The sequence below is a fragment of the Rattus rattus genome, chromosome 4 (assembly GCF_011064425.1).
Source record: "Rattus rattus isolate New Zealand chromosome 4, Rrattus_CSIRO_v1, whole genome shotgun sequence".
In the NCBI taxonomy this organism is placed as follows: Eukaryota; Metazoa; Chordata; class Mammalia; order Rodentia; family Muridae; genus Rattus; species Rattus rattus.
In genome coordinates this window covers 156,110,943-156,135,128 of record NC_046157.1, presented here as the reverse complement: position 1 = coordinate 156,135,128, position 24,186 = coordinate 156,110,943, and the positions used below count along the sequence as shown (strand labels likewise).

Here is a 24,186-nt window from a genome sequence, read left to right as displayed (position 1 = left end):
TCTAAATACATAGCGGAATCCATTTTCCAAGTGAACTCTGACTCTGGCATACGACTCAGGGAAAACAAACATGTCCCTAAGGCCTTAAAAGTGATGGAGCTCCCTGTTCACCATTCTGAACCTGAGGCCCTTGGCTGGATAATATGTAACTGAATAGGGGCTTGTCTGTCTGATCCATGGTCTGATGACTGTCTAGCTCAGACCTCAGGAGACCCTGTCAATTTCCAAGCCAAGGTGACTTTAACAAAGCAATGAAATAAAGTGCTGTCCTTTGAATTCCTTGCCTGGCTTGTATGGTTTATTTTATGTTTTGTAAGCATATCTTGTTACTCTTTTTTTGTTAAATCAGTTTTCTTTCATCTGAAAATATAAAACGAATCCACTTCTGCTGGAACTGAGAGCGCCTGTCCATGTTTCTAGTAGTTACTGACAATCAAGTGGGGTCGGCTAATTGAGCCCTCACTCCCTGAGCAAAGAGAATGTGAGAATGTTCCTGCTTTACTGTTTAGTTAGGGTTTCTAATGCTATGCCATGTTCATGAACAACTTGGGGAAGGAAGGGTTTATTTCAGCTTATAACTCTCAGGTCAACACTCCAGTGCATAGGGAAGTCAGGGCAGGAACTCAGGGATCTGGGGGCATACAGAGGCCAGGAATGGTAACTAGCTTGCTCCTCCTGCTCTCTTATAGAACCCAGGAAAACTGGCCCACAGGCAGCAGTGATGACAATGAATAGGGTCCTCACGCCCCAATGATTAATCAGTAAAACCACCCCAGGCCTACCTGGTGAAGGCATTTTCTCTATGAAGGTTTCCTCTTCCAAAACCATGCTATCTTATGCTAAGTTGCCATAGAAACTAGCTGCCACATTTGGTACAGCCCTTTTAATTTTTTTTTTTTTAGGAAGGATCTCACTTTGGAGCCCTGCCTTCACCCATGTAGATCAGGCTGGCCTCCAAATATCTGAGCTCCACCTGTCTTTGCCTCTGAGAACTGGGATGAAAGGCATGTACCACCATCCAAGGCCAACCTCGCTACAACTATCATGAAACAGAAAAGCAGAATGTCCCTCTAGGCTGCCTGGTGGTACCAGTAGAGGTAGTTGAGGAATCTCAGCAGAGCGTGTGGCTTACACATTTAACGTCATACCTGTGGAACTGAGCGTTCAGATTACAAGAAGGCAGACAGGCATGAGAATGTTCAGCACTACAGAGCAGGGCATATGAGAAGAACACCAGAAGTTATTTAACCACAGAACAGGACATCGGAAACACAGCCATGCTCTCCTAAGCATCATCCCTGTTTTATGCTTAAACATTCTTTTTAAACAAAAGGGGGGGTAATTTTTGGGGATTAGCTACTCTGATATAAATCTATACTCTTTTTTTTTTTTTTTTGGTTCTTTTTTTTTTCGGAGCTGGGGACCCAACCCAGGGCCTTGCGCTTCCTAGGCAAGCGCTCTACCACTGAGCTAAATCCCCAACCCCTAAATCTATACTCTTATGGATGAATGAATGTTGCTTTTGTTCTGAACAGCCTCACTGCCTGAGAAATAAGTCCCCCTTTGCATGGATACAGAAATGAATGTATTTTGTCACTGCCAAAGCTATGTGTACAGAAGCCATGGTGCAGTAATTATAACCCTGGTCTCAGGCTCTACTGCCCCTCACACCTGGGCCTGGGAGACTCTGGTCTCTGTTCTCTCCGAGGGGCTGGCATGGCTTTGCATCTGGGGATCCAAACAGCTTGACAGAAGGTAATTGTATCACCTTGTAAAAATAGCTAAACCTCAAAGAGGTACAAATTACTATTTTATACAAACTGAATTGTTGTGTGCCAAGGTGAGACCCGGAAGAGAAAGGTGGGGATAGAAGAATAGAAGGCGTCGTGGGGTATAAAGGGTGTTCTCTGTGGCTGGTGACAGTGGAGTCAGATGTCCACAGGCGCTGGGGTAGCAATGCACTGAATACTTCTCAACACAGGAGTATTTCTTTCTTTCTTTTTTTTTTTTTTTTATCTTTATTAACTTGAGTATTTCTTATTTACATTTCAATTGTTATTCCCTTTCCCGGTTTCTGGGCCAACATCACCGTAACCCCTTCCCCTCCCCTTCTGTATGGGTGTTCCTCTCCCCATCCTCCCCCCATTACCACCCTCTGCCCAACAATCATGTTCACTGGGGGTTCAGTCTTGGCAGGGCCAAGGGCTTCCCCTTCCACTGGTGCTCTTACTAGGATATTCATTGCTACCTATGAGGTCAGAGTCCAGGGTCAGTCCATGTATAGTCTTTAGGTAGTGGCTTAGTCCCTGGAAGCTCTGGTTGCTTGGCATTGTTGTTCATATGGGGTCTCAACCCCTTCAGCTCTTGCAGTGCTTTCTCAGCACGGGAGTATTTCAATAGAACCATCTACACGCTGTTGAAAAGCCAGTTCTGGGTACAAAAGAAAGACAGACATGGAGATGGAGACAGAGAGAGAGAAGACAGAGAAGACAGACAGACAGACAGAGAGAGAGAGAGAGAGAGAGAGACAGAGACAGAGAGACAGAGAGACAGAGACACAGAGACAGAGACACACAGAGACACACAGAGAGACTCTTGTTCAGTTGTCTAGTTACAGAGAGAGTTACTTGTCCCCACAGCTCTCTGGTTACTCTGTGGGGTTTTTCCTTTGTGACAGGTGGTCAGGTGATCTTTCTTTGCCCTTCTGAATCATGCACTTTAAACTCGAGCCACGGAAACTCCCTGAGTACAGGAAACATTTAAAGCTTTGTGCCACTTTGCCCCCACTTCCTATTTTGGCGATAAATTTCCTCCTCCTTCCCCATGGTCCATCTGAGTGAACAGAAACGCTTCTGTCCTTAGGGGTGGCAGCGTGTCCTGGACACCCATGTAACCTTACTTGGCGCTGATCCTCGGGTAGAGTTGACTGTGCTAAGTTTATGGAGTTCAGGAAAGGGGCTCTTCTCAGTGGTAGACACTCAAGAGTTTTCTGTGACAGCCTTGCTCTAAGCCCTTACCAAAGACTTTCTAAATAGTGCACACACACACACACACACACACACACACACACACACACACACACACCATTACCATCAAGCTTCATCTTTAGCAATTCTGGGGGACCTGTTCTTTGTCAAGTTTGCCCAGCATCATCTCAGTCTTTTCTGTCAGTGTCACACTTGACCATAAGTCAATGCTGGGGTGCCCTCTTCAAATGAAGCCTGTTGAGTGCTTGGGGGAGAAAATCTGAGCTATTACCCTCCTTTGATAAGATTATATTATCCTGGGGAGATGTGTTAAAGGATGTAAGACTGCTGGGTCAGAGAGAAAGGGAGAGATTTTTAAGTCTCCTAGTACAGCCCAGCCAGAGAATCAGCATGGTGGTGTTCGTTTCCTGTTCTTCCCAAGGAGCAGAGGATACAGTTGGTCCCATTGCCATTCATACAGCAAGTTAACACCATAGCCATGGTATACACAGCTTAAAAACTTCAACATTTCACAGAGGACCTGTTCTTTGCAAAGGGGTTTGGAAGAGAATGAGCTTCATCCTTCAAGCCACTTGGCTAACTACAGTACCAGGAGCCAGGCCTATAGAACAGCCAGAGCTTTGCTCTTTTGTTCTAACCAAGAACGCACAGGGATGCTCATTGCTTTATACCTTATCCGCTTCTGTCTACCTTTCTATGTGCCAGTGATTTAGGGTCCTGTCCTTTCTTCTTTATATGCTCTCGTGATCTCATGGTTTAATTAATATCTATGCCAAGAAATTCAAACTCAAATGTTTAACAAGGAAGGTCACATGGATGCAATGGACACCAGCAGTGAATAAAGCCAGCATCTGCCGCTAATGTGACCCCTGTCATTCATTCTGCTACATGAAGAAAACATTCCATGTAACACAAACACAGATGATGCTGAAAATATCATCAGGGATGGATATTTAAACTATCCAGAATTAGAAAAATAAAAGAATCACATATTAAGTTCTCAGTTACTAAAATCTGATTGTCAACCAAAATTGTCAGATTATCTTATCCACCCCAAGTCCTGATGGCATTTGAGTTACACTATTTACAGTGTGCAGTGCCAACCTTGGCCATGCTCCCAGTGACAGGAAGGGATGTGAGCTTGGTTTTCCTTTCCTGGTGGGAACAATTGCGCTGAAGCCCAGCAGCTGCCAGGCTGGATATACTTTTGCTGCTTCTGTTCAGGTAGCAACACCCAAGGAAGTTCTAGAAATTGAATACCCCAGAGTTCTTCTCTCTATGTTCCAGTTCTTGTCATTCTGTTTCCCAGCAATCTCTTCCTTCCCAGTTACAGTAAAAGAGGACAAGCAATGCTAATCAAGTTCACTTGCACTTTGACATCAATTAAATTATATCCTTAAAATCATTATGTACAGGCCGGAGAGATGGCTCAGTGGTTAAGAGCACTGACTGCTCTTCCAGAGGTCCTGAGTTCAAATCCCAGCAATCATATGGTGGCTCACAACCATCTATAATAGAGTCCAATGCCCTTTTGTGGTGTGTCATAAGACAATGTACTTACATAAAATGTAAAAAAATAAATAAAATAAAAAAAGCTTTGTATGAATGTTTTCCTTTGGAGACTTCTAACTTCTGGTATGTTAATACAGTATATTTGTGTGTGGTTGGTCTTAATGTCAACTTGCCACAAACTAAAATATCCTGAGTAGGGAACTTCTGCCACAGAGGAGTTCTAAATACTGTGATTGATGTGGGAAGACACACCCAGATTACATGCAGCATCTTTTGGTAAGATACACCCAGATTGTGGCCAGCATCTTTTGGTAGGACACAGCCAAATTTTGGGCAGCATTTTTTGCTAGCAACCCCAATGCATCAGAGGATATAGATCAGATATTCCTTGTGCTCACTTAGCCTTACCTCTTGCCCTGAGTTAATTTGCCCTGATACTACTGATGAATCATCTTCTGATGTCAGAACCACTATTTCTTTCTAAGCTTTGATTTTGAATCAGAGAGCTGCAACTCCAGGAAACATCCAGGATTCTGCTGTCATATTGAGATTGCTAAGATATCCAGCACTGGGGTGACTGGCCAACTAGTGGTTGTTACCTCCACCTCCTCCTAGTAAGAGACAGCCATTGTGGGATTTCTGAGTGTGAAGGCACCCACCCTCACAGACCAAAAGACTGGTTCTCAGCTCTCTGGTGTAGTTACTTTAAAGGTGACTTTGTGTGTGTGTGTGTGTGTGTGTGTGTGTGTGTGTGTGTGTGTGTGTGTAAAATCACTACCATATTGGATGTACTGTGGTATTTCTGGTAGAAAGCTAGAAGGGAAGAGAATGTCAATAAGTCCGATTTGGTAAACATTTGCATCTCTGAGTAAGATCCTTTATACTTAACTATAACTATCAGGTATTTAGGACAAGAAACAAATTATTGTTAACTTGAAATCTTATGATTGTTCTAGGGCTCATTTGTGGCTGGTAAAGTAGTTCAGGTTGCAAGTAGATCTCCCTGTTCTGGATCAAGAGCTCCAGAAACAATAAAATGTGGAGAGTATACTCAAATAAAAACAGAGTGTGTGCGTCACGGGTTAGGAATGCTAACATAACACGGTCTGATAATATATGAGGAAGAGCCACATAAACCCTCCCATAATTGGGGTAGGGATGTTTATTTTTTTAAAAAAAAAAAGGAGTGTAATCTAAAGAAGGCTACAAATAAAAGTAGTTCTATGCAGCAACCCTTAAGGCTGAATGCTATGCTCCCATTCTCGTATTTTTTCCTCTCTGGTTCACAGTGTCTATCTCAGGTTTGTTCTCTCTCTTCTGGTGCTAACTTCCACTTGTCAGAATGGACAGGATTTCACATTCATGTTATATTTACTAAAACCTCCAAATAGTGGTTCTTTTATGATTCAATGCAAACATACAGAAAAAAAATCAATTCAGGATTGCTTTAATTCTCCCTCCGATTTCATTCACTTCTTACAAATATGTCTTATTTGTTCTTTAAGAATTTCATACATGTACATGATGTGTCTGGATCACATCCACACCCAACACCCTTCCCTCCAAGTCTTCTTGGAACCCATCCCCAGACGATTTTTAACTTACTGAGGCCAAACAGGGCTGGCAGGGAATTAAGAAATCTCAAAAACATAATACTGAAATTATTAATTTAAAAATAGATAAAATTTTGCAGAATCATTCTTAATTATGTCTGAATAAGAAATTGATTAAAGGGATTTTCTTTAGTGCTTCCAGAAAAACAAAATGTGTGTAGGTGCAGGGCCAACCACTGGAGCGAGCATTCTGTAGCTAACCTAGAACTCTAGCAAGCCAGGCAGGCATTAGCTCCCTGTGTGAACATTAAGGAGTGTCAGGGCCTCAGTTTACTCCCACAGCACAGCCTCCACACTGGGGCCATGAGTTCTGTGTTGAGTAATATGCCAAAGAATTTTATGTGGTCCATTCATTCCAGATTTAAAAAAAAAATGTACTGACCTACAGTAAAAAAAAACATTTGAACTTAACAGGGATCTAGACATCCTTTCAATCCTGTTTATTGAAATTACTTTTTAGATCCCATTTTGTTTTTCAGTTTCTTTCCTTTGTGAGTGTGCAGTCTGTGTGCATGTGTGCATACAGGTATGTTCACCCCTATGGAGGCACAAAGCTTTAGGACTGTATGGCTTTCTTTCTTCAGTCGCTCTTCCATATGCTTAAGGAATTAGTTTGTTATTCTGAGACACAGTCTCTCAGTGAAACTAAAGCTTGGTATTTCTGCTAGACTGGCTGGTCAGTAAGATACTAGTATCCTCCCATCTCCAACCTAAATTCTGGAGTTACAGGTCGGTACCATGTATGCCTGGCTTTTACTTGGCCTCTAAAAGTACAGACTCGGGTCTTCATGTTTTTGTAGCACGTACTTTACTCACTGAACCATTTCCCGGAAGTGTCAGAATGGTCTGTACATCTCTGGTTCAGTTTTTCCATCTGTGTGACCCTGGAAGTTGAAAACTCTGGCCCTCAATTTCTTCATCTGTGCATGAGTACAAGACCCATGCTGGACTTACGTGTTTGTTATAAGGGTGGAGTGGGTTGAGGTTCAGGCCTTGGGAAGCAGTGCGACTATCACTACTGTTACTACCATTACTGATGTTATAGCCCGGTGATGAGCCAGAAGAGTCAAGGAATCCCCTTGTTATGCATCTATGCTTACTGCTTCGTACGTAGCAGAGAGCTCTATCTACGCTTCTTAAATGTTACTCTGCATCGATCAGACGTAGTTGGCCATTGAGCATCTACAGCAGCCTCTAAATAAACGTCTCTGCTCTATTTTAAATTACATGAAACTGGGGGGTGAGGGGGGAGAAATGGGGAGAAGGAGCGATGACTCAGCAATTAGAAGCACTGGCTGCTCTTCCAGAGTTTCCAGCACCCACATGGCAGCTTAAAGCCATCCCTAATTCCAGTTTCAGGGGATCCGATGCCTCTTCTGGCCTTTTTGGTTCCTGCATGCATGAAGCGCACCAACATATCTGCAGGAACCACTCACATACATACAAAATAAAATAAATCTTTAAAAACGAACAACTGTAAGGTAAGCAAGGGATAATAAGCCAATATATATTTTAAAGTCTATATTAGGATATTTTTCATAGAAGAAGGAAACCACCTTTCAACCCCTCTCTCTCCTTGCTCTATTATGACGACAGCCTTTGCCCTCCCTGGCTGGATTAGTTTCAAACACATCCAATTTCCTCTAGCTCCTGCTACTTTAGACCATAACTATAGCTCAGGTCCATCACTTTCAGAAATTAACTCAGAAAACATCTACAAGCTCACAGTTCCAAACATGAGAGCGAGTAATAAGGCACAGGATGGCCATTCTGGGAACAGTTGGGATCTTATTAGAGGTTAAATATGCATGAATCACACAACCGAGCAAGATGATAAACATCTGCCAAAGCCAATCAAAAGGCCAAGATCAAAGAAAGACCTTAAACTATGGCTGCATACGTGGCTAAACAGATTACCAAACCAAATGTGCACTTGGCTGAACAAAAGGACTTTGCCTTAAATCATAACATCCCCTTTAAATGCTGGTAACAGGAGCACAGGGTATGGAGAACTACAAGAGCAAACACTGGAGAGGACGTCAGCATGCTGCTTAGAGTCTTTTCTGGTAGGAAGGGCACAGGTGACCCATCAGCAGCATTAATGATTCAGGGGGAAGAAAATATTGAGCATCTTCATGGCCCATGGTTGGTATGAACTCGCTGGGATCCCAAGGGCTGATAAGCACAGTGCAGTCCAATGTGAATGAATACCTTGACTGAGGCCTTGAACTACGGTGACACAACACACTGAATTCAGGATGAAGATAACATCTTTATGCTTTCTTCCAGATTGCAGGGTTACCTGAGCATCTGCCTATGTCCTCTGCATACCCTGGACACCCTTCTTTTCAGTTTTGTGAACACACTCTTATTCCAATCTCTTGTCATGAAACTTAACAAATGCTGCTCGTCCCCACCTGGAATCTCTCCCCACCTTGATGGATTTTCCACCTGTCCCTACATCCCACATGCAACACCCCCCAGTCTTTGTTCAAACTTTGATTCCCTCTCATGTTTTCAGGCTAGTGTACTCTGGTCTAGGCTCCTGAGGAAAACAACTCTCTTGATCATTAATTTCATAGTTACTTACTGATGTCAGAGGAATTCAACTATTGCCCCCAAAGAAAGAATAAAACAATGTGCAAAATCTAAACCCTCAACAGTCATGATAGAGTTTGAAGAGTTGGTCCTTGCCTGACTCTTGATGAGCTTTGGGGGATTTACAACTTACTGTCTTTAATAACAATATCATAAGTTCATGTCATGTTATTTTGTTAGAAATAAATACAAATTAAATTTAGGTAAAGACTGATACTCATTTTCTTTTCGTATAGATATTCATTTTTTCCTTTCTTTTATTGGATATTTTCTTTATTTATATTTCAAATGTTATTCCCTTTCCCGTTTTCCCCTCTGGAAACCCCTTATCCTATATCCCCCTCCCCCTGCTTCTACGAGGGTGCTCCCCCACCTACCCACTCACTCCCTCCTGCCTCCATGCCCTGGCATTCCTCTACACTGGGCATCGAGCCTTCACAGGACCAAGAGCCTCTTCTCCCATTGATGTTCAACAAGACCATCCTCTGCTACATATGCAGGTGGAGTCATGGGTCCCTCCATGTGTAATCTTTGGTTGGTGGTTTAGTCCCTGTGAGCATTTGGGTGGGGGGAGGGTCTGGTTCATTAATATTGTTGTTCTTCCTATGGGGTTGCAAACCCCTTCAACTCCTTCAGTCCTTTCTCTAACTCCTCCACTGGGGACCCTATTCTCAGTTCAATGGTTGGCTGCTAGCATCTGCCTCTGTATTTGTCAGGTCTGGCAGAATCTCTCAGGAGACAGCTATATCAGGCTCCTGATATTCATTTTCTAAAGCATGCTTTAAATGTCTTTAAATAGTGTGCTGACTTAAGATGTTATAAAATACTTATACAGAACATTAGAACATCCTGATGGTGCTAAGGATGGGACACAGCGCTTCATGTATGTTAGATAAGTGGTAGACCAGTGAGCCACACTCTGACCACTTCAGAACATTTCTCCTCTGCACAGAACGTTAAAGAAAGAAGTATACAATGAATTCTATCCAATCAACAATTTTAACCATGTCTCTCTAACTGTACAGTAGCAATTGATAATATACGCTTGGGTTACTCAAGTGTATCAAACCTTTACCACTCCTATGATCAAGTCAGAGTACCTTTCCTTTTTATCACAAGTGGTTCTTTTTCTAACGTGGATACCACACGAAGGCTTCTCAACAACACTATTATATCATCGCAGGTCAACTATAAGCATGAGTAAGCCTATACACATCCATTGGAGGTTGGAATGTAAAGAAAGTCCACATCAAACCTGCCTGGCAACTGATTTAACAGAATACTTCTCAATGCTCTTAAGCCAACTTTTACTGGTTGCATTTCTCATTGTATTCTGTTTGGCCCTGTATGTCTGTATTTGTTGCATTATCGACTTACCCATTCATTATACACATGGAAATTAAGGACTTCAAGGTACCAGTTTAAATGCTTAGAGTTTAATGGTCATTCGTTGAAAAAAACAAGTTACTTCTCATCACTTAGTCTAATAGCATATTTTTAAAAGTCCTAATGAGTTCTATGAATACACATGCTGGGGACAATAATTTGGAGACCCGCCTTGGATTAAAACTGGAGTTGTTGCTAGAAACTAAGTACAGTAGGATGGAGATCCACATTCTGGTACCTCTTACCAATATAGGCAATCTCATAGTTAAGTTCAGGGAGTGTTTTTCAAGGTATTGCCATGCCTACATAATAACCTAAGATGTGCACTTAGTGACTGCACTTGGGTGTCCTTTTCCATACATTTTAGCTACTTCAATGTCAGCCTCCCTCACGTACTGAAAGTGCACATTTTTCCCTTAATAATTCTCAAGACTTTTCAGAGAAGTTATCTAGAAGTTGTTTGGTTGTCCAAAATATAAGGGCTGCAAGGTACATATTCAGTTTAAGTAAATTTTTGTATTGCAGATTTAGTTTCATGGGCTGGGGATGTAGTTCAGTTAGTAGAGTGTTTGTCCATCATGAGCAAAGTTCTGGGTTCAATTCACAGTACTGCATGGTTATGTTGGTACACACATAATCCTAGCACCAGGCAGGTAAACCCAAAAGGATCAGAAATTCAAGGTCCTCTTCATAGTAAGTTCAAGCCAGCCTGTGCTTCCTGAAATTCTACTTTAAAACATAAGTTCACATTCATTTATTTCCAATGGTGATGCGTGTTTAAATTGCCCTTATACTAGCCATGGTTTGCCTAATGACACTATATGTTCTCAGAAATAGACATTCAGGGAATATTGGCATTGTACACACATTATACAAGGTACTTTTAAAGACATAAATTGTATAGCCTAATATATACTTAGGCCATAATATAATATATATGATATAGAAAATACTATATTGCTTTTAGAGCCAGAGTGGCATGCCATTCCATGGGCTCCTGTGAGTGTGCATGGCAAATTATTTTATAATAATTTATTTTACTATATTAATTATAAGTAATTGGTTCCATTATGACATTCTTATACACACATATATTGTGAAAAAGGGTAATTATGGGCAAGGAGGCCATTTAATTGTTTCACACTCTCAGGGGTAGCTGTTCTTCTAAATATTTCATTTCATATTAATAGGTTGAATCTTATAAAGTTTCATTTAGCATGAAAAGAAATTGAAAAGTAGGAATATTTAGTAGTTCTTTCCTGTGGACCATAATTCTGAAATCAATGAAGGGTAAGCCAATTTTCTGTGTAGTACCATATGCATGAAAAAGGAAGCACAAACACGTATTCTCTCTCCATGTTTTATGTAATCTGCACAGAAAGTCTGCAAGCATGTGTTCACTACCCCTACCATTGTCGGTTGTTAAGATGACCAGGTTAAGGGACAGAACTCTCATGTACACCTAAGCCTGTCCCTAAGCCAATGGGCCTTCTGTCACTTGTGCTCTGGTGTGGCTTAAAATGGAGAGAATGTTTCCACCATGAAGATCATCTTATGCTCCCGAGGATATACTAAATAATCAATGTCTACAAGTCACTCACAGCCTCTGGGCTTCCCTCCACGTTCCTCAATGGAGCATAGAATTTGCACGTTCTGAATGAGCAGTAGGTCTTCTGCTTGGGTTGGTTTTAAAGATTAGAGGATAAGGTGCCTTTCTACTGCAAGGCTTACTTATTCAGTTGTGTTTTATTACTTTGTCATAGATGTTCACTAAGAGAGACTGTGGGGTGACTGGTTATCTCTGGTTTCTGTGAGTCAGTCCCCCTTCCACCTTGTTATTCTAATTCTGATACAGTAGAGTTGAACTCAATACATAAATATGTATAAATGGTGTAAATATCTTTACTAAGGATATCTGAAAGAGTGCAAGGACATAATTTGACCTAGAAGAAAATAAGGTAACTTGAAGGATTTTTTTTTAAAAATCTAGGACTATCATATTTAACCTGGCACTGGGTGGGAATTTTATGTTCTGGTGATGAGCCCTTCGGGATCACATTCTGAGATTCTGGGCACCTAATAGATAAAAACAGCTCCACATGCTTTTATCCCACCGTCCACATACACAGGCTCCATATACCAGGAAAGATTATTCCTGTGAAAGTGACTAGTGATTCCAGTGGCTCTCTGCAGCTTGGTTTAATCACAATAGGCAACGTGGAAGGCTTAGTTTATGTATGTGATTTGGGGTACTGCACACAGTCCAGAGCCTTGGAAGTGCTGTGAAAGCTGATCTACATTCCAATACCTTGGAAGGTGGCAGTAGTGGTGGTGGTTGTCATCATTGTGGTGGTGGTGGTGGCAGTGATGGTGGTGGCGACAATGATGGTGGTGGTGGCAGTGATGGTGGTGGTGGCAGTGATGGTGGTGGTGGCAGTGATGGTGGTGGTGGTGGTAGTAGTGGTGATAGTAGTGATGGTAGTGGTGGTGGTTGTCATCATTGTGGTGGTGGTGGTGGTGGCAGTGATGGTGGTGGTGGCAGTGATGGTGGTGGTGGCAGTGATGGTGGTGGTGGTGGTAGTAGTGGTGATAGTAGTGACGGTAGTGGTGGTGGTGACAATGATGGTGGTGGTGGCAGTGATGATAGTAGTGATGGTGGTAGTGATGGTGTTGGTGGTGGTGATCGTTGTTGTGATGGTGGTGGTGGCAGTGGTGGGGGGGGTTATCATTGTCATTGTGATGGTAGTGGTAGTGGTGGTAGTTTAGAAACCAGGACTTACTATGTGGCTTCAGTTGGTCCCCATCATACTGCTATTTGGCCTAGGCTAGATTATTAGAAGTAAAAATGGCCACCATCACACCTGGCAATAAATCATCTTGAACAAAAATAATTGGTGTCATGTTGCAGATTATGAGACCCCCTCAGCATCATGGAGGGGTCTACACCAGTTCACTTACTTAATAATCAACTTTTCTTTGTATGCATGAGCCTAGAATAGGACTCAAGAGTTCAGAGACCTATCAAAACTCTTTGCATATTAGTAGTCTAAATAACCTCTATGAAAGAAAATGTGGGCAAAGTCTACCACGTTTTTCTTTGTTTCTTTACAAGTAAGACTTTCAGGTGCATGCATTTAACAGCAGGATTTGATTCATCACTTCCTCCACCACCTTTGGGTATCCTTGGCTAAGACCATACCTTTCAATAGAAAGAGATACCAAGGGTATCACAGCCAAAATGAGGATGACAGAGTACAAAGATCATTTTTTTATGTATTTTTTATTGGATATTTTATGTATTTACATTTCAAATGTTATCCCCTTTCCTGCTTCCCCCTTCCTATCTCCCCTCCCCCTGCTTCTATGAAGATGCTCCCACTCCCACCCACCTATCCCACCTCAACACCCTAGCATTCCCTTACACTGAGGAAATGAGTCTTCACAGGACCAAGGGTTTCTCCCATAAAGATCATCTTAACATATCCCAAATTCTCACTCGGAAAAATTTTGAAAAATAAGCATTTCCTTGAAAAGAAACCAAATTTAAAAAATTGGACATGTAAAATGCCTATTTCCACACAATAAACTATTACTCTCCAGTGAAGTCTAATGGACTACTGATAAAGACTTGGTACAATTGGATTTAAGAACATTATGTTAGCCAGCCATGATAAAACCACATATTGTACATATTGTTATATTTATATTAAATGTCCAGGATAGACAACTCTATAAAATATACAAAATAACTGTGTCGTTGTTTATGGCTGTGGAAGGAATGTGTGAAAATGACACTTGTGCTAATTGACTGATTTCTTCAAGAAGGTATCAAGGCCAAAGGAAGCCATCTTGTGCCTTCCTATTTTGCTGCCTGCCTTAATGCTATGAGACTAGGTTCTTCAATGAACTGACATCATCATTTCGGCTAGGCTGGCTGCCCAGACGCTCTCGGGATCTTCCCATCTCCTTCCTCCAGTTTTGGGGGTGTAAAGACAGACAGTCATGCCTAGCATTTTTGCAGGTGGATACTGGGGATTTGAACTTGGGTCTTCCTGTTTACATAGCAAGTTCACTTACCCACTGAGCCATGCCCCCAACCTCTTTATATGCACAGGGCAAAATTTCCAAGCAGATTTATTCCAAATAATCACTTAGAATTGCTTTAAAACTTATTTTTAAGCTACCAGTAAAGTTCATTTATGTATGATTAGTTAAAATATCTATTTTTTAGAATTGTCTATAGTTTCTGCTGTGTGTCCCATCACAAACTGCTCAAAAGGCTTTCCCAAAAGCATTTCAAATGTATTTTAAATATTGACATAAGAGGAAGCAGAGAGACCTGACAGCCCTGAGTGTAAATAAAATGCATTTTGGGTGATTGCTTCAATTGTTCGGAAGCAGTAACGGAATACAAATGCAATACCGTCCCAAAGAGTCAAGAGTGTTCTAGAACGGCTGGCAACATGACACCATGCCAACACTGATGGAAAAGCTTTCCATTTAGCATCATCAACCCAAACTACTAACCAGAGAAAATGTGACATTTTGAGAAGATAAATTCAGTCCAGGGTCCTAGCAAAACTCTTTTGCTAGCAGGAAGAAGACAGACAGGTTTTTTTTTTTTGAAAGCATTGTAGGGCTCAGCATTTTGATACTGTCAAATTAAGGGATCTTGTCATAGAGCCCATGGGCAGATGGCTGCATTGTGCAAAGCAGCTGAAAGGAGATGGTTTTCTTCAAAAATAAACTCTAAGTATATGTTTGGTCAGAAACAGCATTCAAGTGTCTACATTTTAAAGACAATTTGACATCCTGCTTTTAATGAACTGTTCACAGGAAATATCTCTATAATAATAAAAGGTTTCAGCTGACTTCAAGAGACATGGACACATTAAAATCAAAGATACCCCCTGGCTAAAAGCCTTGGTGTCATCTATCCTTCTGCCAGCGACTGCTCATGCTGGGTACACAGCAGGGCGGTATCTCCTTACTGTTGCATTTGCCTATCTGGATAGTCTAAAATGTTACCTGGAATTAATGCACAGCAACCTGAAGCTGTCCACGTGCGATACAGATTTGGCACTGACAGCGATCACCAGGTCTTCTTACGTGTTCCCAATTAAATGCAAAGTTCAAACTTGTTTTTAATCTAGTACAACATGGCTGGCTTTGTCTGACTTCATTTGTCATTTATCTCACACAAGTTGCTGTGATCTGCAGTTCAACTAAATTATATTACATTGTTTGAGTAGATCTTAATGCCAAACTCTTTCTCAGGTCAGATTTTCATTACACACACACACACACACACACACACACACACACACACACACACACACACACACTGACATTATTTGACTAAATAATCCACAGTACAAAACAGAGAAAACAGCATATTGTCTATGAACATTCAAGTGTGTGTGTGTGTGTGTGTGTGTGTGTGTGTGTGTGTGTGTGTGTGTGTGTGTGTATTTTGGTTTAAATTATTGAAGAGATTAGATCAGAGTACAGCATCATTTTCTTGCTGACATTTACTCCTGCACCAACATGTAAGAAGGACAAGCTAAGAGACGCAGGAGTAGAATGTGAATTCAACATTGCGACTCCAACCACAGAGGTAGCATTGCTAAGCATGCAGGGTGAGGAGTGTCTGAGCTCCCTTGGGGTGATGTTGCTTCAGTCAAGCGCAAGAAGCAGATGGAACAAAGTGCCAGCACAGAAGCAAACACATTTTGTATGAAGAGAAAAGAGCTTGAGTTCCAACAAAAACATCTCCACCTCTAGTCTCTCCTCATCACCAATCATGTTCTCAACATTTTGTTTTTGCTCCTCTTGCTTACTTTTCCTGTACCTCTAGTAAATGTTCATTCATAGAAAGGGGAAGTTCATCTAAATACTTTACATCGTTGTCACTTGCTGAGCTGAGCCCCTCCAGTTAATTATACAGGATCTCTACAGTTTCCTTCTGTCCTTGTCACAAAACACCACTGCCCCTGAAATCAGCACTTAAATCAGGAGAGATGACCAGGGTGCAGTATCTGCCTCCTGTGGCATATGAACCACCTGAGACAGGGGTTCCATTTCTTTCATTCATTCATTCATTCATTCATTCATCCATTCATTCACATTAGGCTGGAAGAGGGCTCAGCAGTTAAGAACACGCACTGCTTTTTCAGCATATTGGAGTTCAGTCTCTATTGCTGTATTCCATACAACTCAGAATGGTCTGAAAATCTAAAGGCAGAGTGTTCACCATCCTACCCTGGCCTGTTTCCTATTTCTGTTTCTGAAGGAGGAAACAGAAATTCTGTAAACACATCGAGCTTTCCCCAGCTCCTTCCTGGGTTCATTTGGCATACTTCGACTTCCTCACACAGGTATCTTGCTGAGAACTCTATGCCATCTGTTCAAGGAGATGTGCCAGCATAGAAGTTATGCTTTGATGTCCACTAGCTGCTAGCCCCTTCTAGTCCCAGTCTCCCACCATATCACCACCATAAAATGTTCTCCAGCCTGCAGAACCAGAGCACGAAATCCCTCAAATTTTATGATTGACCTACACAGCGCTAGTCTAATCCTCCACAGAAGCTTATGTTGCCTTCTCCTTACCAAAAGTTTCCATTGCAAACTTCTAGCCATCAAGTAGAGATACAGCAAAAGCTAACCCATAAGTCGCAGCATGTGTAGCATGAAATTTTGATTTCTTCTTTCATAAAATTCCTCTAAAGTATTAAAAGATACTCAGAGTTGTCACTATATCAGAAGAAACGACTTCTGCTTAAGGTGTCCTATTTCTTTGAGGTTCACAGCTGTGGATTCTCCTCTCCACATGCAAATCCCCTGGCCAGATCATTGCTCATTGGATGTAGGTCATGGAACAATCACCCACTTGTTACGTGTACTTTCGCCTGGACTCACTTCAAATCTGCTTCAAATGTGATACCATTTGTGACTAGCACAACCATTCCAACACCATTCTCCATCACACACAACGTGTCACCTCTGCTTCAGCTCTTGTGGCTGCTCATCACTATAGGGATGTGTTTTCTCTCTAGATACCTACTTCCATGAGAACAACGAGAGTGTCTTGTGTTGTCTGCCTTTTGTGCACATAGCCCCAAGGTCATATACCATAAAGACAATGAACTTAGTCTCTTCTCAAACTTTCCTACTCCTCCTTACCATCTCCCCGTGCTTCTCTATAGAGATATGTGTTGTCAGTTAGGGGTCAGCATGAATGGATAATTGAACCCCAAGAAGACAAGCTGAAGTCACAGGGAGTTAGATTTCTAAACAGCACACCAATCTTGATGACACAGCCAGAATACAGCAAATACAGAGGCGTATGCCAGCAGGAAACCACTGAACTGAGAACAGGACCCCTGTTGAAGGAATCAGAGAAAGAACTGGAAGAGCTTGAAGGAGCTCAAGACCCCATATGTACAGCAATGCCAACCAACCAGAGCTTCAGGGACTAAGCCACTACCCAAAGACTATATGGACTGACCCTGGACTCTGACCTCGTAGGGTTGCAATGAATATCCTAGTAAGAGCACCAGTGGAAGGGGAAGCCCTGGGTCCTGCTAAGATTGAACCCCTAGTGAATAGACTGTTGGGGAGAGGGGCAGCAATGGGGGAGGGGTTGGGAGGGAACACCCATAAGGAAGGGGGGGGGAGGGGATGTTTGCCGGAAACCGAAAGGGAATAACACTTTCGAAATGTATATAAGAAATACTCAAGTTAATAATAATAAAAAAAAAAAAATGGACCATTTCAACAAGAAACAGATAACCACAAAACTGTCATAGGTACATTTATACAAAGCTCTCTGGATACACAGAGGTTCCAATTCCAAGTCCCTGGACTAGGGACAAGAAACATTCTCAAACAATTATGTTGAAAAATTTTCAAAATGTAAATATTTCGCTATGATGTCTATTCAGACTCTCACTGTATCTTATTTTTCCCCTAGACTGAGCCCAGGCTTTTGTGAACTCTGCCACTAGAGAAATTGGATGGCGTGTGTTTATGAAATATGCTCTGTGTGGCTTTGGGCCCTTTCATACACACATAAAGGACTGCTGCGTGAAGGAATGGCTCCCACAGAAGGGACAACTCATCCAAACACTGTGACATGAAGGGAGTCAGACTGTGGCTCATAATCATATTAGTACATACTCCATTTCCCAGTATCCAAGAACAAAACTAGAGTGAGCAGAGCTAGCCTAGGTAGAATTTCCAAGCCATCGGCCATGTAAATTGTAAATACAAAGTCAGCTTTTCAGTAATGCTCAGTCAACTGAAAGTCCTCTCTGGGAAGGATTTTTACCCACTATTACAACATCAATATTTATAAATAAAGCATTCATTTTCCTCTTATTCATCAGAATCTCACAAAAATGATTATTCCAAATTTTTATCCTTATAAAGCACAAAATCATAAGAATTCTACAAGAAGAAAGACTATAATAACTCAGACATGAAAGGAATTGAGTGGCAGCTCCCCACTAAGATAGTAATTAAACTAAAAAACAGTGTAAGGTTTTATAAATAGGAGTTTGAGTAGCTGAAAGATAATCAGTAGACTATATAAAAGTAGGCTATGTCTTTACTTTTCATGGAGAAGTCTGTTTTTTCAATTTAGCTGTACCATGATTCTGGCGGTTCTCCTGTTCTGCTTGTAGTTTTGCCCTAAGGGGGCTGGGATTACAGATGTGTACTACTGCATCCAGCTCTTACTTGGTTTCTGAGAATTTGAATTTAAGCTTGTACACACCGACCCATCCTCCTGGTACCTTCATTTCAGATTTATTGACATTTTATTTACAAAAAGGACATGTATTTCCATATATATATAATAAAATTCTGTTATTCTTTCTCTTAAAACATATTATCCCCTGATGTGTATGTGTATATTGTATATATTAGACTCTAAAAATTCTAGCATGAACAACAATACAGAAAGAAAAATATTCCATGCCAAATATAAACAGGTAACTGACATATATTAGCAAACTTTCATATTGCAGCTCGCAGGGGATGAACGAGTTTGTCTATAACTGAAGGCTGGAGGTTAGATAATCACTATCCTAAATGGCTTTCATTGGTCTCTTGTGCTTTTTCCTACTCAATAATAAGAGTTTTGTGATGTGCAGAGGCAAAGTAATGGCTTTTTTAGAGGTGAGTGGAAAATCATCGCAATAGTTCAATGTTTGCAGTGCTGACGATGTGGTATGAAAGCCACTAATGGATATTGAGCCAGTTTTTCCAAGGTCAAAATTCCAATTACTATGTGAGTCCTCAAATGGTTCCAGATCATGAACCATTCCTGACTTCCATTTACTCTGCTTACATTGCATTATCTGCAAAGGGACACAGACCCCATGGCTCCCAATTTTCTCATCAGCGTGTCCTGAGGAAAACAGAGCTTGAATCAAACTGAAGGATCATCTCACAGTCTTCTCTCTCCCTAATACCCATCGAGCTGTCTCAACAAGTGCCTACTCTGGTACTGTGATACATATACCAAAGGATACCGTCATGTGAGTCCAGGAGCCTTGGGGAAATCTCTCATGTGGGAGCAGAACTATAGTTATCTGCTGTATGCTCCAGCGGAATATTAACCATACTAGCTTCTGACACTTTCACTTATGGACTATTCTTGTGGTTGTGGTTGTGGTTGTGGTTGTTGTTGTTGGTGGTGGTGTTTTCATCTAAAACATAAAAGAGTTGATTCAGAGAATCCCTGGCCTCATACAAACCAATTGAAATCAGAAGGCTCCACAAATCCTCAGGCATCTAATAACGTCATACATATTACCCACATGCTGATGGTATGTTGTAAAAATTATTTAATCCCAACCAGAGGTTTCCACCCCACCTTAGACCATTTAGTTCTCAGATAACAGACACACACAACCTTCATATTTACACTAAGCCTTAATCAGCACTACAGCTGTGCAGATATCTACCCTCTATCCTATGAGAATTCACTTTCCTATTGATAACCCCCAATTATTATCACTATGTTTCATTTGGGTTGCTCTTAACTCCATCTGGCCAGCCTTCAGGGCCACATATTTATGGCTCACCTAACCCATGGAAGTTTCTCCTTCCTCCCCCTCCCCTCCCCCTCTCCTTCCTCCTCCTTCTTCTCCTCCTACCTATTCTCCTTGTGGTTCCTCTCCAGGCCCAAGCCCAGGAAACCTAAACCCCACCTATGTCTCTTCCGCCCAGCTATTAGCTGCTGGCATCTTTACCTACCAATCAGAAATAACTTGGGGCAAGGTCACACAGTGTCACTCCATTCTCTGAGCAGATTCTCTGACCTCTGGGACAGCCAGGTCTTGAGGGGCCCAGTATTAGTATTAGAATACGAGCAGGCCAACCCACCACAATGACGTTCTGTGCTTTCCATATTTAAATATTTAAATCAAGTAGTTAAGAATAAAACAATTAAAGTATTTTAACAAATATAAGACCTCATTCATGTCTTCTCATTTAATATAACCATTCTATGATTCTGTTGCTCAGGCTGCTTTTTCTCCCAGCCTGGGCTATGGCAGATCTTCCCTCTGTTACCAGATAATGTGTTTTATCCCCAAGCATTGCTCCTTCTGCCTGACTGTGGCAGTAACCCTATGACTAATAAACAGAGTCTTCCTGATTTTTATGAACCTGTCATACCTCCTTGAAATTGTTCCTTAATCCTCCCTCCAACCCCATCCCATTGCTCATAGCATTTATCTATCTATATGTTATGTTTGAAGTTTGAAATTTTAATTGGAATGTGTGATTTCATAGTGGGTTGAAAATAAAATTTAACAATATACTCATTATTCTAAACTAACTGACTTAGGCATCTATCTAACATGAACAACTAAGGATCAACTTTTATAAAACTAGAAAAATTAAAAATAAACTCAAAATACCTAGGCAGACAGAAACCAGTAAGCCATACATTACTAAAAGAAATGGAAAAAAAATACTCATGATTATAGGCAGGGGCCCAGGGTATTACAAGTCTCTTTATTTTGTTTCTTTCATTTTCTTTTCTACTTCATGGGATTTCATAATAATATAAACCCGAAGATTTTTCTGTGACTTGAGCAAAGTCGTAAAATGTTTGACTGTGTTGGCCTACAAAAGCAGAAAGACATCTGCCATGTCAGTTGGGACATGTGAGGAGGAGGAGGAGGTTAGAAATCCTGTAGGGGTCCTAACTGAAGTGATGGTCTCTATGTTAAACTATATAAACTGCCTAAGACTTTAAAACTATTTCCGTGACTGTGTTTTTAGTTTTGTTTTGCTTTTATTCTAACAGGATGGATAGATTCTTCACACAATTGAGTGTATTGCTTCCTGTTTCAGGTCTGCTTTGTGAACCTGGATGTCAACAAGGATGCCTGCAGCACAGAGAACCTGCAGCAGGTAAGAGCTGGACCTGGAGCTCTCCAGGAGACTGTGGTGATGGGTAGACTCTGTCTACGATGGTCTTCTTAGAAGGATAGATGACATCACCACTGTCCTTTTCCCTGACCTTGCCCTGCAGCTTCTCACGCTGTTACCCCATGATGTGTTTGAAAGTCACTTTTCCAGGTCTGCAGAACTGTTCAGAATGGCATCTTCCCTCACCCATCAGCATCCTAGCTGATGCACAATATTCTGACGTGCCTTTTCTAAGGTACCTCATAGCCAAGTGAAGGCAGCCAGCCCTTTCCTCTGGTCCTTGGGATTACTCTTTCCATTCGTTTAATCAAACCTCATCTCAGCTGTGTCTCCACTGTCTTACCCTTATCATGGGCTTGAACATTTTGCACCTCCTAACAGTCAACTTCTACCCATTTCATCTGAGGTTGATCCCTGGTGTAAATGCTTGTGTTAAGCATCCGGATGTCTTCTCAGCTCTTTAGAAGCAAGGCATATCTGGAAAGAATTAAGTAATGTCACACTTTGCCATTGCATACCCAAGAGAGCTTTGACGCCATTTGCTATAACAGCATGATATTTATGGTCGAATTATCACAGAACCATACACAAAGGCTTCGTTTAATTTATACTAGACGCTCAGTGTCTCAGGAACCCCTCAGAGCATTCACAGAACTTCAGACTTCTCAGTGCTAGCATATATTTTTTTCTTGGATAGTTGAATCAAGTTTCTCAACCTGTTACTCACGGGGACGGCTCTCTATAAACTTCCACCAGGTTCCAAATATCCTCTGGGTGGCACTAGAGGTTTCTGAGAAAGTCGTGCATATAACTTTACTCAGTGAGTTATTATATAGAGTCCATCAGAAACAGGACAGAGGAGGAAGAAAGTTCCCATCATAGTAACTATTTGAATAGCTTATAGAGTGATTGAAGAGTTTCCAGTTATGGCTTTGCTCATGTAGCCTAAAATGATTTGTGTAAGTTACCATTTTCTAGGCCATAGGCGATTTATGTACACATGAAAATAATTACGGTATTCATCCATATATGTTTATGTTATGGATTAAATAGAATAGGATGTCACAATTCAGACTTTACCAAAGTGCTTAGAACATAGTCAAAGTAAAATTGGTATTACACATGATATTTTTTATCATCGAGTTTATTGGAACAGATTACTAGCAAATCTAAAGTAAATTTGCTATTGAAAATTTAAGAGGAAAAACATTTCCAAGCCAATGTTAATTTCTGTTGTGTAATAGTAACTGCCAAATGTTCACTTTGGAAAATTTAAAACCATTCTTTTAAACTTAAAATTTTCTATTCCAATCGTAACCCTTATTGTCTAATTTGAAAGGATTTTTTTCCTGATTTCAAGGTTCTTTTTAATATTTTTGAGATTATGATATAATTACATCATTTCCTATCTTTCCTCTTATCCTTCCAACTCCTCCCATACACAATCCCCTGGTCTCATTCAAGTTCATGCCCTTTTAATGGCTAGTGCATGTGTTTATGTGTGTGTATGTTTGTGGTGTGTGTCTGATATGTATGTGGTATGTATGTGTGTGCACGTGTGTGTGTGTGTGTGTGTGTGTGTGTGTGTGTGTGTCTGGTATGTGAGGTGTGTATGTGTGGTCTGGTATGAGGTGTATGTGTGTGTGTTTGTGGTATGTTTGTGGTACGTAGTATGTATGTGTGTGATATGTGGTATGAGTGTGTACATGTGTGTGTAGTATGTGGTGTGTGTGTGTGTCTGTGTGTGTGTGTGTGTGTGTTTGTGTGTGCTTCATGATGGCCATTTGGTATTGGAAAGCTGTGATTTTGGGGGTGGGGGGAAGACATTTCTTCTTCCTTCAGCATTCCTTAGTTATCTGTAGTCTTCTCTCTAGGGCTGAGGCTTCCCGAGCTTTCTTCCTTCCGTGCTATCATATTTATTGCTGTCACTCTTGTTCAGGTCATCTTTAGGCAGCCATGATGGTGAGACTTCATAGCCGCGGCTACTCTGACATTCTAGGAGACATAATCTCACAGCAAACTCCTGGTTCCTCTGCCTCCCACAATCTTTCTGCCTGCCTCTTCTACAACTATCCTTGAGTCTTCTGTGTGGGAGTTATGTCGTGGTGAGCTATAGACTAAGCAGCTTGTACATCTAGATTCTAAAAAATAAATATCTTTTTGCAGACAGAGTAGTTTGGGGTGCTATTTTAGAAGTGAAAAGGAATCCTCTGAACTAACAAAGAGTCTTACCCCACAGAAACTGGTCAATGTTTCACCAGACCTTCCAAAACTCATCAACTCCATGAATGTCCAGAAGCCAAAAGAAAATGAAATTGTCCTCCTAAGTGGGCTAGCCTCTGGAAACCGCCAGGCAGATTTTGATGTTTCACAGGTAAGGAATACAGTTCTTGGTCGACTAGACAAGTTGAGTATGGGAGTTCTCAATCTGTGGGTCATAAGCCCTTTGGAAACCTCTATCTCCAAAACCATTTACATTATGATTCAAAACAATAGCAAAGTCACAGTTTTAAAGTAACAACAAAAATGATTTTATGGTTGGAGGTTACCACAACATGGGGAACTGTATTGAAGGGCCATAGTATTAGGGAGGTTGAGAACCAAGGTTTCTGTAGTCAGAGAAATATGACTCCCAAAAAGAC

General features: G+C 41.2%; 1 protein-coding gene across 3 annotated transcripts in view; it reads left to right on the top strand.

Annotated features, from left to right (window-relative positions):
- Sphkap (SPHK1 interactor, AKAP domain containing) overlaps positions 1-24,186 on the top strand; it is a 140,504-nt gene that overhangs the window by 84,194 nt on the left and 32,124 nt on the right. For all 3 annotated transcript variants that reach the window (XM_032901484.1, XM_032901485.1, XM_032901483.1), the window contains 2 exons: positions 21,467-21,526; positions 23,784-23,918. In XM_032901484.1, coding sequence (XP_032757375.1) covers positions 21,467-21,526; positions 23,784-23,918 — 195 coding nt within the window. The remainder of the gene's footprint in view (positions 1-21,466; positions 21,527-23,783; positions 23,919-24,186) is intronic.